This window comes from Ascaphus truei, chromosome 4 (genome assembly GCF_040206685.1).
Source record: "Ascaphus truei isolate aAscTru1 chromosome 4, aAscTru1.hap1, whole genome shotgun sequence".
In the NCBI taxonomy this organism is placed as follows: Eukaryota; Metazoa; Chordata; class Amphibia; order Anura; family Ascaphidae; genus Ascaphus; species Ascaphus truei.
Window position 1 is genome coordinate 103,954,471 of NC_134486.1, and position 17,320 is coordinate 103,971,790.

The 17,320-nt window shown below is 41.3% G+C and overlaps 1 protein-coding gene across 1 annotated transcript in view; it reads left to right on the forward strand.

Annotated features, from left to right (window-relative positions):
* ACSS1 (acyl-CoA synthetase short chain family member 1) overlaps positions 1–17,320 on the forward strand; it is a 128,744-nt gene that overhangs the window by 62,554 nt on the left and 48,870 nt on the right. Inside the window, exons 6-8 of the mRNA XM_075596301.1 lie at positions 1,342–1,489; positions 2,188–2,325; positions 5,226–5,318. Of these exons, the coding sequence (XP_075452416.1) occupies positions 1,342–1,489; positions 2,188–2,325; positions 5,226–5,318 (379 nt within the window). The remainder of the gene's footprint in view (positions 1–1,341; positions 1,490–2,187; positions 2,326–5,225; positions 5,319–17,320) is intronic.

The following is a 17,320-nucleotide window of genomic DNA, read 5'->3' on the forward strand; positions in this document are numbered from 1 at the left end:
CTCTTCGCTGACATAGTAACCAATTTATGCAAGACACAAATTCTGCCAAATGCACACAAGACAAAGAAGTCAGCGCAGGGTCGTTAGGGACGTCATGTTGATTGTAATCAATATTTACTAAGTGGTGCTATATGAGCTAAGCAAGTTAGAATTTCCTGTATTCTTTTCTGGGCAGAAATAACAGATCCTTTCATTTGAAGAGAAATTAAAAGATATCAGCAATCAACAAAGCACAGATTTAAAAACCGTTACTAATTTGGAGAAATATTTTCTTCAAATAAATACCTGCCTGGGTAGAACACACAACTAACTGGTTGAGGGGAGCAGGGGGGAAAAGGGAAAATGGGGAAATGATCACGATATTTTTAAGAGTTACATCACAGCACTCAGTCCTATTCCTATCTCCAAAATCTTTCCTCCGCCTAGATCTTTCTAAATCCCCTCATCTGTTTTTAAAGTAATGCTAGCTCTGGATCAAGACCCCACGCCACCCTCTTGTGTCAACCAGGGTTCCCACACTTGAGCAAATTTATGCGACTTTTCACGTAGATACCCTGTGAAAACTTCTATTTCAATAATAGAATAAGTATAATTACCAGATGAGGGTCCAGCAATGAGAGACAGCACACAGCTCTTTTGTAATCCAAAAAAACTTGTATTGTGGAAATAGGGCACCGCAACCAACGTTTCGGTCCACACAGAGGGACCTTCCTCAGGGTGGTGCCTAATAATAGAATACATATCCAATCAGTAAAAAAAATTCACTTGATAGGCAAATTAGTTCAAAAATGTGGTCTGTGGCATTTTTAAATGGTTTTTGCCTTCTCCGTTAACACATGACATTCTAGTTAATATGAATGTACCAATGTGCTATTTTTCTCACAACAAAACACATTCTGATTTATTGATTGCTTTTTGAGAAGTTGTTTTTGCATACTATTAGCTTAATAAATATCAGGGGAAATAATGGCCTTTTTTTCTTTTAACATATTTCCCCCCAACGCTTGAAATATACCTCTGGATTTCTCAGAAAAAGACATTCAAATTTCTCAGTGCATTGACCAACTTTTGCTTATTTTACTGTTTTATATTGATAAGTAGCCCCCACAAATTAAAACAAGTCACTGGAACACAAGGTTTTAGGAATATCCAATGCATTTACACTTAAGCGAATGCAACTAATTTGCTTATGAATTATAACGGTTGGTGGCCCCAAAATAGTGGTCGTTCTTAAATAATATAGAACTTTGTTAGTTTTTTTCTTAAGACTAATGAAAAACCATTTAACATACTATCATGACTTTGATGGAATTAAGTTGGAATTCATAATTTTCTTTGCAGTATGTTTTTGACTATAAACAAGGAGATGTATTTGGCTGCATGGCAGACATCGGCTGGATCACGGGACACAGCTACGTTGTGTATGGACCTCTCTGTAATGGGGCCACCACTGTGCTGTTTGAGAGCACTCCAACTTATCCAGATCCAGGTAAGGGTAGTTGTGCATGGTTGATTTAATTGCACATGGATGTCCCTAAAATAATTTTTTGTGTGAGTGTAACTAAACCATGGCTCTCTTGGAACATGATTGTCCTGGTCTTACCACTTGGAGATTCCCAGTCATAGGAGATAGCTACTGTCAAACTCCCAGTGCAAAGAATTGTGCAGGTCAAGTTTCAAGATTACTACAGAGTAACAGTATTTAGCATCTCTTAAATTCATCGTCTGACCAAAAACAGTTACTTTTCAGTTGGCACAGAAGATCCACCAACAGTGTAGACATGGCAGGACCTAATCAGGACTATAACATTTCACATAATACATGATAAATCACAACCCTATTACATTTTCACTTACAATAATTAGATTTTATTTGGCATAACATAAAATACTGTATTTTTTTCTGGAAAAAAAAAATACCTTATATGATAATGGAGTTGGGATCATGAACATACCCCCTGCTTTATTTGTTTGTGAATGTAATGAGAATACCAGTCCACTGTAACACACTGTAACACACAGCTTCCTCCATTCCAATACATTTCATGACATGCACATGATATATTACACAGCTTGTAGTTAGGGACAGACTTTATTGGTGGGGTGTTTTGCAAAAAATGTCTTTGGGTTGAGCCCAGGTAGTCATGAGTGGTGGAGTTTATCACCAAGACATTTGTATCCGTGCAGGTCGATATTGGGAGACCGTGGAGAGGTTGCAGATTAATCAATTTTATGGAGCACCGACTGCGATACGCCTGTTGCTGAAATACGGAGATGACTGGGTGAAGAAATACAATAGATCTTCCTTGAAAACTTTAGGATCAGGTATGTATGATGGGAGCAGTCTTATACTGCCTTAAAAGTTATACAGTAGCTAAGGTGGTACACGCAAAGATGCAGTGCACACCTGATTAATTATATTTCACCATAATCAGTTTAGTATAAGAGATAAAATCAAAATGGTATGTAGTGGAACATTAACCAACTTCAGTTATATTTTAAATATTTAGCCAGTGTGCGTTTGTATTGTAATCTAGAATTGCTAAACCTAAAACAATGTGAAAATTTTACATTGATTTTATATAGAAGTTAATTTTAAATGCCCCCATTCTCAACGTTACTCTTTTGCAATTCTTTACTTGGTGGAGAATGGAAGAGCACAGAAAAGAAACGTGATCATTAAGATATCAAGAACCTGTTTTATAAATACGTTGTTATTATTATTATTAGTGCGAGATACTCAGGTGTGAGGACAGAAACTCACAGGGGTCCTGGTGCACTAAGTGCGGTTATTTTACATAATGTTAACCTAAATTAACGTTAGGTCAATCATAACGCCTTTGAACTAAAGCAAATATCTGAAATTTAACCCAGTGCTAGTCCTTAAAAGCATATGGTTAGATGTGTTTGCCTGTTAGTGCTAATTATATGCAAAAGAGGTGTTCCCCCTAACGTTGCATATCCACTAAAGGCTGTTCAAGTTAGCACAGGGATTTAACCTGACGTTATTTAGGTCATACATAAAGGTGATGTCAACTCTGCCCAGATCCTGAAATATGTTTTTTTGCTGGAGAAAGCGTGAAGTCCAATTTTATTGGATAGATGGAGAGATATCATATCCCCCTCACACCAACATTGAAACAACACGTGGAGATACACCTGTACTCAAAAAGGAGCACACCTAAGATACCTGGGTTATATGCTAATAGAAGCCATTAAAATATACTTTTCAGATCCTATTATCATATCTCCCAGGTATCTCAGGGGTGCTCCCTCTTGCTCACAGGTGTCTCTCCACAAATTGTTTCAAAGTGAGTTTGAGGGGATATAGAGTATATAACACTTGGGAATCTTCTCTCTTCCAGTCTCTCGCCCTCAACCCATATTTAGGGGTCTGGATGGAGCTAAGTAAGACATAAATTAGCACCAGGTTATTTCAAGCTAATATAAGGCAGTGCTAAATTAGCCCTATACTAATAATGAAATGTTTTTTCACATAAATTGCTTAGTGGATACTCGTTAAACTCAATAGGTAATGTACATTATTTCCACTAAGTAACCTGACGTTATATGCCCTCATTTAATGGAGCTTCTTGCATCTTGCTCTAGGTCTTCCAGAAAACAGTTGGGTCAATGGAGAGACCAGGGGGAGGAAGTGGGTAGATAAGAGGGGACATAAAACTATGTGGGGTATAAAATAGAGACAAGGAGGGAAGACAGAACTTATAATATGGGACCATGAACGACAAGGACTCTGAGGTCAGTGAAAAAACAGTAGCAATCAGAATGAAGAAACTCACTGTGGATGTGGGTGATATGCTTATTGGTTCCTATTTGATGAGCAGAAAAGCTGCCATGGAGTCACAGGCCACGGAGATGATGAATCAAGTCAATCTTTTGCTTTGGACATTTTAATATAACTTAAACAAATATAAATCGATGCACCAGTGTAACATTTTCAGGATGTCTACCAAGTGATGTGGCCTTGTCACAGTGATGAATTACAAATGCTGTATATGCCAAAAGAAAAGGGTTATATAAATAGTGTACGGTCAATAATGTAGTATTTTGTATATACAGCAACATGTATGTCTGAGATTCTTGACAAGTCTAAAGAGCTCGTTCAAATTATTAATAATACAGGATAACACCCAGTTACCTTGGTTGTGGCTTCCAGATCATGTCCCATATTTACTAACACGTTTTATTCCACGAGGCACCTGTCAAAGCCAGAAGACACCTTATGCCACACTCGCATGGAATGTAAGGTGTCTTCTGGAGCTGGAAAATGTCTTATGGCAAAACACGGATACATAAATATGGGCCCATATCTAGCGAGACTCCAGATTAAAATCACTATTACAATTTTCTTGCCACCTAATGAAAAATTATAAATGAAGCACACAGTGTGCTGAAAGCCTTACTGGAAAACATAATATGAAAGTCTTTTAAAAACTGAATTCCCTAGTGAGATGCTACAGTAGTTAGGACTAACTGAGAAAAGAATGCAGCATACATGCCAATTTTGCAGTGATCCTGGAAAAAGTATAACGAATTATTTAAAGATTACTACCCTGTATATTCATATTTAGCATCTATTAAATTCATAGTCAGGATTAAATCAATGCATTTTCATTTTGGAAAAATGTAAAAGTATGCTGTACAGCAGTCACGTAATGCGTCATCCTGACAATATTTAATGTAATCACTGGTGATATGGTAGATCCACACTCATTACCTCTGCCCTTTTGCTTTCCTCTAGCTAGTTTTCCTATATCCTATAGTCATCTTTCCTGAGTCAGAATCAAAATACAAGCATTGGAAAAAAAAAAAAATATATATATATATATATATCTATATCTAACCACCAGGTCCAGCCACCCCAGAAAGAGTTAAACGTTGTTTAATATTCTCATACAGTAGCTGGTTTTATGTCAAGCTGCAGTGAGGTATTCACGTGTAGGTTAACCGAGGTGAACAAGCCGGCGACCTGTAATAAAATCTCACCCAACCAGTTACAAGATTTCCAAGGGACATTATGGTAACACTAGAAGAATAAATACATAGGAAGGCAGCCCAGCAATGCCTTGTGATATGTATCACATGCTTTGTAAAACAATGTCCCCGTGGCACATGTGCAGGCAATCATTTCTTGTTTCAAGCTATGTCACACCTCTTCATCAAATGATTGCTGTATTAACTCTTCGCTCTTACTGTGTTTGTAGTTGGTGAACCAATAAACCACGAAGCTTGGGAATGGTTTCACAATGTGGTGGGAGAGAAGAGATGTACCCTTGTGGATACCTGGTGGCAAACAGGTAAATAATATTACAAATCAGGATTCGAGCGGTCATACGTGTTTGGGGAAAGCAGTAGAAATTACTTTACAAACAACTCCTTTCTAAAATTCTCAGATGTAGCATTTCAGGAGCTTTTGTCTTTTTTTATTTTGTTTGTCTAAATCAGTTAACTATTTAAGTATTGTTTGCATATTTTAATACCTTTTTATTGGACCAATAAAAAATACATTGTAAAATAGATGCCTTTATAACCTCGCTGACATTTATACAAACAAGTTTCTTGACTGCTTGCCTGCAGAAGGTATCTGATATATGCTGGAGGCTTGCAGTTGTAAACATCAAAAAAGTATAAGTCATTTCCAGCACATATATTTTATGTATGTGTAGCTTTCTTTCTATAGAGCCGACATTCTACTCAGCGCTTTACAAAGACAATACAGTACAGGGAATTATAATAATACAATAAGCACAGCAAAGTCAGACAATAGGAAAGTACTGTAAATCCCTGCCCCAGAGAGCTTAGAATCTTAGTGGTATGTTGGGAGATTTAAAGAGAAAGCAGATGAGGGAATAAGTGCAGTAAATGGCAGTGCTTGGCCACAATGGGTGGTAGGAGGGGCTGTGGGCTGTGGAGGGACAGTAGCTATGAGTGCAGGCTATTGGGATGCTTCTTTTGCGAGGCGAGGTTTAAGGTTGGTCAGTATTAAATTAGATAGGTTAACACCATTAGCAGGGAAAGAGGTGGCAGGGAGGTGTGGGTGACAGCAGGTGTGTATATGGCTGGGTGCAGGATTAGGAGAGATATCAACAGCAGCAAGAAAGAGGAGAGAGAGAGAGGAGGCGGTGAATAGAAGATTTTTGGGAGTGCTTTTTATTGAGGGGAGTAGAAGTTGTTGGGAAAGAGGTGTGTAAATAGTGGTGCAGTGTATGGGCACAAGCAGAAATGTGGATAGGAGAGAGTGGAGAGAACAGAAAAGTTGTCAGGAAACAGAAAAAGGAATAGGGAAAGCATAATGAGATGCAGGGAGAGAAAGGTATGAGGAGAGAGTTCCCAGGTATTGGAGTGTATGAAGAGTACGAGTTGAAAGACCATGTGTATAAATCAGGCCTGGGAGGGCAGTGTAGCACAGTATATTAAACAGCAGCTTAGAAAGTGAGTCTATAAATGTGTAAAAATGTTCAGAGCATTTTGAAAAATAAGATGTTACACAGCCATGTGGCACAGCCAAGCTAGACTGACTTAAATACTCTAAACAGATTCACATGACTAATAATTAAGGGAGGGGTTTGCCTAATCAACTCAGACAGACACACCAAGGGGGTGTTAATTAGATAAGTTATGTTGCAATTGGGGTTTTGCTCTGGCTAGGATAGTATCCTGGTGAGATTATTAGAAACAACATTCACGTGGACTTCAATAATATCTTTAAAAGTTTATTAGTGCAGTAGTTGAAATGTCCTATCACAAATAGTAGTCTCAATGTACAGATGTAGCAAGACTTACTGTTTGCCTTGCTGAGGTCCCACGACTGCTACGAGCGTGGCCCTGACGGATCAAATTTACGATGAGTCAGATCCAGAAGCATGGACTCCCGCAGCGCAATCACGACACATACTGTCGCCAGCACCGCAGCCGTTTGCTTATTCGACCACTGCGCTAAGGCCAGTAAACCTTGCTACATCTGTATTGACTTACTCGGAATCCAGAGATGAGAAGGAATAATATTTAATGTGTAGCTCAGTAAAACACAGGTATGTAAAGCTGCCTTTGACAGTTTACCAGCGAAGTTAACTTTAGACATGGATTTGTCACATGTACTGTTTTTAGTCACAAAAAATTGGCACTTAGCAGAGCTGTTTTAGGTGTTTTTGCTGGCTAATCAAACATAATGAATTTCAGTTTGTCAAAAATGTCAGGGTAATGTGAACACGGAGTGGATATATAATACAAGGTTTGTCCAATATTCATGACCACAATTTGTACTTATGGAATTTAAAAAGTGAGTGATAACATGTCAAGTATGTTGTGTATTTAGCGTGAAATTCCATGTTTAAAGGTCAAAAATGGTATACAGCATATCTTCCAGAATTTGTCAATATTTATTTAATTTTATATTTTCTAAATGGAAAGCTTTGTGCAATCAATTAATCTTTAAAAATAATAATAATAATATTGTTATTACTATTAGGTAGTTTTTTTTTTTTTTTTAGAAGATGGAGCACAACCAACGAGCCGGTAAAAATTATGATCAAGGGGTAACTCCCATAAAAATCCATTTATTAATAGCTTACATGGATAGCCAATAGATTAAAAAAAAACGCACCTACGCGTTTTGAGTATGGCTCTTTATGATGGTGTAATTCAGTGTTTTCCAAACCTCTCCTCCTGACCCTACGGCCGCACCAGGTTTTGGGAATAACCAATCCAGGTGAATGCCCTTTGATTTTTTTTTCTTCTTCATACTAATAGAATGTTGGGTGGTTGTCTCAGAAACCTGGTGTGGCCACGGGGTCACAAGGAGAGGTTTGGAAAACCCTGGTGTAATTCATTGATGACAGGAGAGGGCTATCCGGACCCATTTATCTATACTGCTGAAAAGTTTCTTCTGAGCGCGCAGTCTGAGCACCATTCTACACTCGACTTTGCGGTTATTACTATTATAATTATTAGACTTTTATAGAAAAGTCATCTGATGATACACAGAAAGAACATGTGAACACATGCATTTCTTTTCTGACCTCATTCATTTTTTTATGCATTTGTGTAAATATTTAAATAAAAACTAATTGCATGTTTAACTGACCGTTCTTTAAATAATCCACACAATGATTTACTTTTTTTCCAAGCAATGCGTATAGTGCTGATTTATCTATAGTTATCATCTCCCCAAATCTTCTAATCCACAGTACATAAACAGAAGTGTTTCCTTTCGTTGTTTCCCCTCTAGCAGATTAAAGATACAACGTATTAATAGTTACAGATCTAAAAACTTATTAAATGGGAGGGAGTATGCTGTGTGCCAAGTGCAATGGCAGCTGCCCAGTTCAGGTCCGCTAGGCACAGTGCAGGAAAATAGTGCCTCTCCACACGCATGTACAGACTCTGAGCCAGAAGAGGTCAGACACCTCTCAACAATAAAAGATTTAGAGGATCTCTTCTCTAATTTGAGAGCTCTGTTTCAAATGGAACTCCAGAATGCTTTTAAAAAAAGTTTAGTCGGAAACCTTGTCGTTACTCAAGAGGACCAAAGCACTGGGAAATAGTGGAGGAGCTGATATTGCCCCACAGCATGGCAGACCAAGAAATGAAAACACTAAAATCCCAAACTACTGACCTGTCTGGTTGACAAGAAGATACAGAGAATAGATTAACATTTAATAATATAAAAATCAGTTTTTTATGTATGTATGTATAAAAAACAAAAAGAACGATTCCCGCGCTCCTAGCAATTAGGTTAAAATTGAAGAGTAGGTGAATGTATAAGGCTGACAGAAAGAAATATGTGTAAGTTTTATTATATTTACACCAGGGAATTTGTGCACCCACAGTTTACCTCTATAGTAAGGTAACTATGATACTGGCTTTGGCCAGCTTTTAATTGCACTACTCACAAAAGCATATGCTTTATTTAACCCCGTCAGGGCCTTTTCACATTTTTCACCAGTCCATGGGACAATAATTACATATATTCAGTGTAGGGACCTGCAAATTTGGTTATGCCTTGACGGGGCTTCAGGCTTATAATGCTTTGGCCAAAGGGTTTAACTAAATAACCCTTATTCATGAGATCACTATTTTATTTTAGCCTAATTGGTAGGAGTGCAGGAATCGTTCTTATTGTTTTTCTATATGTAAGGCCAATCTTTTTACCAGCAGCAAACTTCTATAGGGAGGAGCGCGGTATTATGTACAGTCTTCCACATGTATGTATGTCTTTATTTATATAGCTCCTTTAATGTACTTAGCGCTTCACAGCAGTAATACACGTGACAATCATATAAATAACACATATAGGGGAGAAGTGCTTCAGACATAAAAGCAACATTTAGGAAAAGGAACCCCTTTCTGAAGAGCTTAAAATCTAATTGGTTGGTAGGAATAACGTACAGAGACAGTAGGAGGGCATTCTGGTATGTCCATCTGCAAGGGGCCAAGGTTTACGTAGGAGGTGTTAATTATCAGCCATGGAGCTACTCATATGCTTCCTTAAGCAGGTGTGTTTTGAGTGGGGTTTTTTAAACTGGATAGTGCGGGTGCTAGTCAGAGATTGAGGGGTAGGGCATTCCAGAGGTGTGTGGCAGTCAGTGAGAAAGGTTTAAGGCGGGAGAGGGCTTTAGATACAAAAGGGGTAGAGAGAAGACATCCTTGAGCAGAACGCAAGAGTCAGGATGGTGTATAGCGAGAAATAAAGGCTGAGATGTAAGGAGGAGCAGAAGAGTGTAAAGCTTTAAAAGTGAGGAGTACTGTACATGTTGCGGGTCTTTAAGATGTTTCTTCCAGAGCTCCCGTTGAAGAACTCCTGATAGACAGGGCATGTAGGGCCCTTCGACTGAAGTCTATAAATCCTGACACATTTAGATGACAAAATTGGTATAATTCACTTCTCTGCATCTAAAGAAGCCCTAATGAGGACAGCTCTGCCATGGTCTGAAATAAGCTCCAAAACTCTTAAAACCAAGCCTGAACTGAAGTCATAAACTGGTTACAAAGATTGTCAGAAAACATGAGGTGATGTACATATATGAAAAAAATGTACATGTGTACACGTACCTGCGTGCGTTTGGGGGTGCGTGAGGTAATGGGTTTCTTATTAATCCATGCTAATCTGTATAATAGGATCAGGGATGATGGTGTCTATTTTATGTGTGTTATTTTGTTACACCAGTAGCTCCCCTAAAAAGACACACAATTTGCCCAATGTCCAGATGCACTAAATACAGTTAAAATAACAATAACGGAAAACTGTGCATAAATGTATAACAGGGAAAAGGGAGACCAAAAAGCGCACCAGCACAAACGGAGCAGGAAGAAACCAGGGCAAAAAAATGATTAAAAGGGCACTTTAATGTGGCAAAAGACCCATCCAATGCATTTCGAACGTCGCAGCGTTCTTTTTCAAGGAATACAAATTTTTCAATGTATAACCACTGAAAGCTGTGTCCCTGTAGATGCAAACTCACAACAAATACAGTAGGGGCTCCTCGTTAACTACGTGAAAGTGGAGACAATTGTATCCACACCCAAGCCAGTATAACGTGTAAACGGGATACAGTGTGTAGCTACACAGAATCCTCGAGTGATATTGAAGTACTATAATGTTGTTAACTGATGCTGCCCCAGATGATAGGATACCAATCCTCTTCAATACAGAAAACCTAAAAAAAACAAAAATAGGGGGTGCCCCCTATTTTTCATTCTAAGACTTACTGTCTGGAGCCGAGGCTGGAAAAGTTTAAAGCTGCAGCTCTGGAGATAGTCCTGCTGCAGTCACGTTGAGGGGGGTCCATACTTTCTGATCAGACCCACCACAGCAATAATCCTCCAGCATTGGGGCAGTTCCGTTCACAGTCCTGCGGCTTGCCCGTGCCAAAAACCGTACAGTCTTGATATAACTGTCCAAGTAGGCATCAGGTCAGACTTCATAGACCTGAATGAGAGCATAGAGTCTTAGAGCACCTGCGGCTAAAACAACCATCTCAGCGCAAATTGAAAAAGAGTCTGGAGCCTTCTACCTTACTTAAACAGATATTGTCAAAGGTCTGCTATATATATTTATATTTAAAAAAAAAAAAACGCACGTCTCCCATGATCAACCTGATGGAAGACTAATTCGCTTGGACGTGTTCGGTGATTTTTGTGTCAGTCCTGAGTTGGAGTTCATCTGGACAAGCACCAACTTTATCCCTCTCGTCTTTGCCCACCATGACTGACCGCTCGAAACAACCAACAGATAAGCAACTCACACTAAAGACAGTCAAAACTAAAATATATTTGCATTGAGGCTCACTTTACTTCCTTCATATTAAACAGAGTTGTGTCTTCTCTTATTTACAATTTTTATTTTTCACTAAGCTGTTCACCTCTGGTGAAGTAGACTAGAAGACTAACTTTAATTTCTGGCTGCTCCATGTTTCACACAACTGCTCATTCTAAGCTAAATACTGTATTTTGGCAATGTTGCCTACTCTATTTCTCGCACAGCTTAACAGTGATCGTTCCCCTTATATTTACTATTTTACTTTTTCTCTAAGATGTTAATCTCCATTTAGTGGAAAACTAACATTTTATATACGTACTGTTCTACTGTATGGTTATTGCATGTTTCAAATTTCACACATTTGCACAATCTAAGCTACAACGTTTTTGCTTCACTCCTCACTATATTTTTCATGTAACTAAATAGAGCTGTTTCTTTTCTCATTTTTCTTTTGCACCCCATTTATTGGGAGACTAACTTTATATTCTGATTACCACATGTCATGTTGAACACAATTGTTCCACAATTTCTTACTTAACAAAAGAGAAGGAAGGCAGAGAAGGAAGTACTTACAGATGTATTCATTAAATGAGGTTCTCAAAGGAAGAAAAAAATAGTCAACAAAGGATTCAATTTCCCATAAAACAGATAGCCAAGCTTGAAAAATCTCACAAGCACAATCTTTCTACTAAAACTCTTAAGGAACGTACTAAGCTAGACAAAGTAAAAGAGCATGGCGATGGAGCACCCAAAAATACTATGAGAAGGGCAACGAGGCAGATAGCATGCTGGCCAAAAGGTTAAGGCCAGGTCCCTGCTGGCTACTGCAGCGCCCGCTGTGGCGGACGCTGCAGGACAAGAGCCGCCCCACAATGGAGCCGGGCCCGCTGCGATGGGGGGCTGCTGCGCTGCGCAGACAGAAACTCCTGCTCTCAAGAAAATTGAGATCAGGAGTCGCGACGGAGCGCTAGGCCACGCCCCCCGGCGGTTCAGGTCTCAGATATGTCTAAGCTAATGTAGCCCCGGTCTTATTTTGGTCCCAGAGACCCCCCTCACTAAGTGCCGAGCGGTCGCGGGTGCCGCTGGAGGCAGCGAAAGACCCGCCGGCACAACGCGAGGGTGGGGGCCGGAGCAGGGAGCGCTCCGAGTCCCTGGAGTCCCGGCGGCGCACCCGGCTAGCGGGGACCGCCATTACAAGTGCTCGCGCATGTGCAGTGATCGCGCATGCGCAGAAGGCTCACAGGAGCCAGTAGAGACTCGCGCATGCGCAGGGCAAGCGCGCACGTGGCCCCAATGGTACAAAGGCCTCCACGGGACTACACGTCCCATGAGGCATAGGGAGGCAAGCACCAGGTCCCTCATAGTGGCCAATGAGGGCCCAGGATTCCCAGACAGGGGAATAGATACATTTCGCGGGCTTTGGAGCATGGCAGTTGGAGCTAGGAGCAGGAAGGGGAAGGAAGGGTGTAGGGAGCGAGTGGCTCCTACACCAGGTAAGGTAGTTCCCCAGATCCCAGGCAGGCCCCAATCCCCACCAGGGTAGGGGGTAAGTACTGAGGGACGGCCCCTAGGTTAGGGACCCTACCCTTAGCAGTGTGTGGAGTGTGTAGTCTTGTCAGTGTCACGGCTGTCAGTGCTGTGTGCGCTGACAAGTAGGCACAGTGTGTGTGTGCAGCACGGTTGCTGCAGGTACAGTGTGAGTGCAGTGTGTTTGCTGCAGGTGTTAGGTTGAGTTAGTCAGAGGGGATCCGGGAGGTGAAGGGAGAGGTAGAGTGGGTGCAGGGGGTCAGTGACCCACCTGCATAGGACAGGCTACCCCGTTGGCCCTTAGGAGTGTTACCTGAAGTCACCGAAGGTTGCCGTGCTGCAGGGACGCCCATAGTGGTAGCGAGCCTCACCCTGCACTGTGTGGACAGCTATGAATAAAGGGACAAGCGCGCAGAGCAGGCTTGCTGGCGAGTCGTCTGGGACCAGACGGCTGGACATTGAGACCCAGGAGGCAGACCGCTGATTCATCTGACCCTTTGCGAAGAGGTACCGGTCACCGCCGTGACCGGAAGGTACTATAACATCAAGTGCACCAACATCGGTCAACAGCCGCTGATCCTGCCTTAGGCTAAACTCTTTAGGAACACTGAGCGAGTGGTTAAAGAACTGAGCCTATACCAATACATTACCGTACACGGACACGGTGTGGAGCACGTGGTAGCAGGACTGAGACAGTACTCATTAGGAGCGTGGCTGAGCCACTACCATTATAATGACGGTACCAGTTATTAGGATATGTGTTATTGCTAAGTTGCATTATAGAGTGATAAGGTTCCGTGCATTATCATTATTACAGTAAAGTTGGTTGCATCACGTGTGTGTATGTATTTCTTGCCCAGGGGAATCTCACATCACGGGGATCCTGGGTAAGTGGAGGCGCTGCGATAGAATAGTTACCCCAGGCTCCCTGCTAGTGGAGGCTCAGATCTCCTGGAGCCGCAGGTGCCTCCTTTGGGAGGGTTCAGAAAAAGGGCTACACTTAAATATCTGCTGTAGGTTTTTTTGAAGTTCTGTGGTCTTGCCACATTGAATAAAGAGTCAATTGAATGTGAGAAGTCTCCTGCTGATTACACTAAATGATGTAAGGTACTGTATCCAAATATAGAGGACTGCCATCCTGCTCTGATTTTACTAAACTGGCCAAAATTAGGTCAATCTTTGATGGAGAAGGATTTAAGATTGCTTGTAGACAACAGGCTTAGCATTAGTGCTCAATGTAGCTACAAAGGCTAAAAGGATATTATCTTGCATAAAATGGGGTATCGAGGAAGGGGAAGGCAGCATCATTTTGCCTCTGTATAAATCATAGTGAGACCACACCTTAAATAGTAAGTACAGTTGTGGGAGCAGGGCCATAGAAAAGACATTGTGGAACTGTAAAAAGATCAGAGAAGAGCTTCCAAATTAATAAAGGAGATGGATGCTTTTACTATGAGGAGAAGCTGGTCAAATTAGGTTGGTTTATATTAGACAAAAAGCATCGAAGTGGGGATATATTAACTATTTACAAATTAATTCAAGGTCAATTCCAGGAACTTTACAGGGAACTTTTTATCCCAAGGAAATAAAAAATGACACCGAGACAGCCCTTGTATTGGAGGAAAGGCGATGGTTCTCTACAGTAATGGTGCAGTAGTTAAATTGTGGAATTTACTACCGATGGAAACTGTGACAGACGATGCAATAGATATCTTTAAAAAAAGGTTAGACATTTTTTAGAAAGGCAAGGTAGACAGGGATATATCAAATAAGTTCAAAGAAGGGAGAAATCTGAGTTGCCATTATTTATTTCCCATTATTATTATTATTATTATTGTTTATTTGTAAAGTGCCAACATATTAGGCTAAGGCCCCACTGCATGCGCCTGCACACCCGCCTTGCGTCCTGGCGGCACGTGCACGGCGCTTCACCGCAATCTGTAGGCAGCTTTTTAGGTGCAGGGGGCGTGGCCAATATGGGCTGGGTGGGCGCCCATGACGGTGGGCGGGCCACGACCCAGGCTCAGCCACATTTCTGATCAGATTAGCTAGCATTATCAATACCTGTGACCCATGACAACCTGCCCCCAGTACATCCTATCCACGGTGAAACCTCAGACCCCTTTAGTTACTTGGGTTACATTTCCCATTTCTGATTCTGAAGCCTGCAGAGGGGGGGGGCATGGCCTAAACGGGGAGGGTTTGGTAAGTGGAGGGAGATGGAGTTGAATGATTCTCTCTCGCTTTTGCAGTAGCTGCTAATAATATAGTGTCTCTCCCCCACCCTCCCACATTGATGGGTTATAAAAAAAGGAGGAGGAGAGAGAGCGTTTGTCCTGTCTCAGCAGATCTGTTCTCCCCTGCTCCTTATGGTTTAGGGCGGTTATATTGTGCCAGGAGCGCACGCGGAATTTTAGTTGGCTGACGTTAGTCAACCTTTCTATAATGGCGCCGCACGCGGGGAGCCGACAGACAGCGGGGAAAATGGGGAAATTCATCTTTTCGCGCCGCTACCGGTGCTGAATGTATGTATATGTGTGTGTGTGTACATTTGTATGTATGTATGTATGTATATGTATATGTGTGTGTGTGTGCGTATGTGTATATGTATTTGTGTGTCAACACAAATTTAATAAATATTTTATTTTTACCAATGTTTTTTTTTTTAATAAATAATAAATGACACATACATACACACATAAACACACAAACACTGTACCATCACAGCTTCTATAGTATACATACAAAAAGCATGCGGCACGTGCACGCGTGTTCACATAGGCACGCACGGCCGCATGCTGTATAGAACGGCCCTAAAAGATAGAACGAGCGCCCAGATCCGGATGAGCAGTTCACATTCCATTACGAACACAGCTTAAGCACAGCAGCACCAACACACAACTCTGTACTAAGTGAGGGGAGGGTGGCAGTGTGTCTCATGATGAGGGCACACTCTTCTCACACAACCTAACCCCTCACCCCCTTTGCAAACCTTTCCAGCAGCAAAGTGGCTAGTTCCCAAGCAAATTAATGATCTGTGAGATTTCTTGCCTCTGATTGGCTCCCTGGCACACCATGTGACGCGTCGCCGCACGGGAACACAATCCTGTTGTAGCCCCTGCTGGATGATGCGTCACAGTATGCAGTGCGCCAGGAAGCGAGGAGGCACCAAGGACTCATAAGGAGAAGGTAAGGGGCTGGTGGGAGGTGCGCACGCTGTCACGCACGCCGCTGTCTGCAGCAGGAACTTAGCTTTACACAGCACAGTACAATGGGGGTATAGAGTGATATAAATAACGTACAGTAAATAGATTGACACACTGTGTAAGCACAAACAAGTTCAAACAGATACAAACGGTAATGGGAGCCCTGGTCATGAGAAATTACAATCTAGAGGGAATGAGGGGAAATGTAGAAACTAAAGGGGAAGTGGCCACTTATTTTGTTACGGAGTATGCTTCAGCATGGAGTTTGGTCCAGCCCATAGCTGATCCCATTAAGATTTGACGGGTCTAAAGTTTACCGAAGAGAGATTAAGGTAGCTACCTAGGTACCCCCCTCCCCCCTCCTCCATTCCCTGTTATTTCCATGTCTGTGTTGGGTTTTGCAAAGAGATATATATATAACTTCACATTGGTGGGAATAGTATATTAGAAAGCACAGAAAATATTTTACAAAGTTGACTGTAATAGTAATGTTTTAGTAGAAACGAGAGGTGGTTAAGAAAGGAACATGTATTGATACTGTATGTGAACTACCTAAAATGTGTTGTAACCAAAGAGAATTGGAAATGGGAATAAAGAATTTTGAACAAAGATTGGAGGGGTAGCGGGGGATGTTAGGTGTATATGAGAGAGGTTTCTGTTAAAAGGTCAGTTTTCAGATTTTTTTAAATGTCGGAAAGCTGAGGGAGATTCGGCTGGTGCGCAATGGGGAATTCCAGAGAGAGGGTGAAACACAGGAGAAGTCTTGTAGGTGGGAATTAAAGGAGGTGACAGGGCAGAAGGAGAGGTGGATGTCATAGGCAGAACAGAGGGGGCGTTTATGGGTATATTTGGGAAAGAGGGCTGAGATGTACGGGGGGAGGGAGGGGTGGCAGAATATTTGATAACTTTGAAAGTCAGAGTTAGGCCGCACACATGGGAACCCTGGTGGAAAGAATTTTTTTTAGGGGCCCTTGAAATTTTTTTGCAGAGGGGCTCAAAGAAATGTAGTTACGCCACTGCTTCCAGATTCCATTTCCTCTGGCCTTCAGCAAATCATATTATCTCTCTATGGCTAAGACACAATTTTTTTGTAAGCTGTTTGTATTGGGACCATCCACAGATCTGTGATATATATTTAATAAAAAAAAATACAGATGAGGCCTGGAATGCATTACCATTCCTCTTGCAGTGAAACAGTTAATTTTCATTGAAGAAGGATAAGCATAGTGAGCATTAGCCATAGCTGCCTTACAGGGGACCTACTGTACCAATTACAGTTGAGCTTCACTTAAGGAGCTTTAAAGTGATT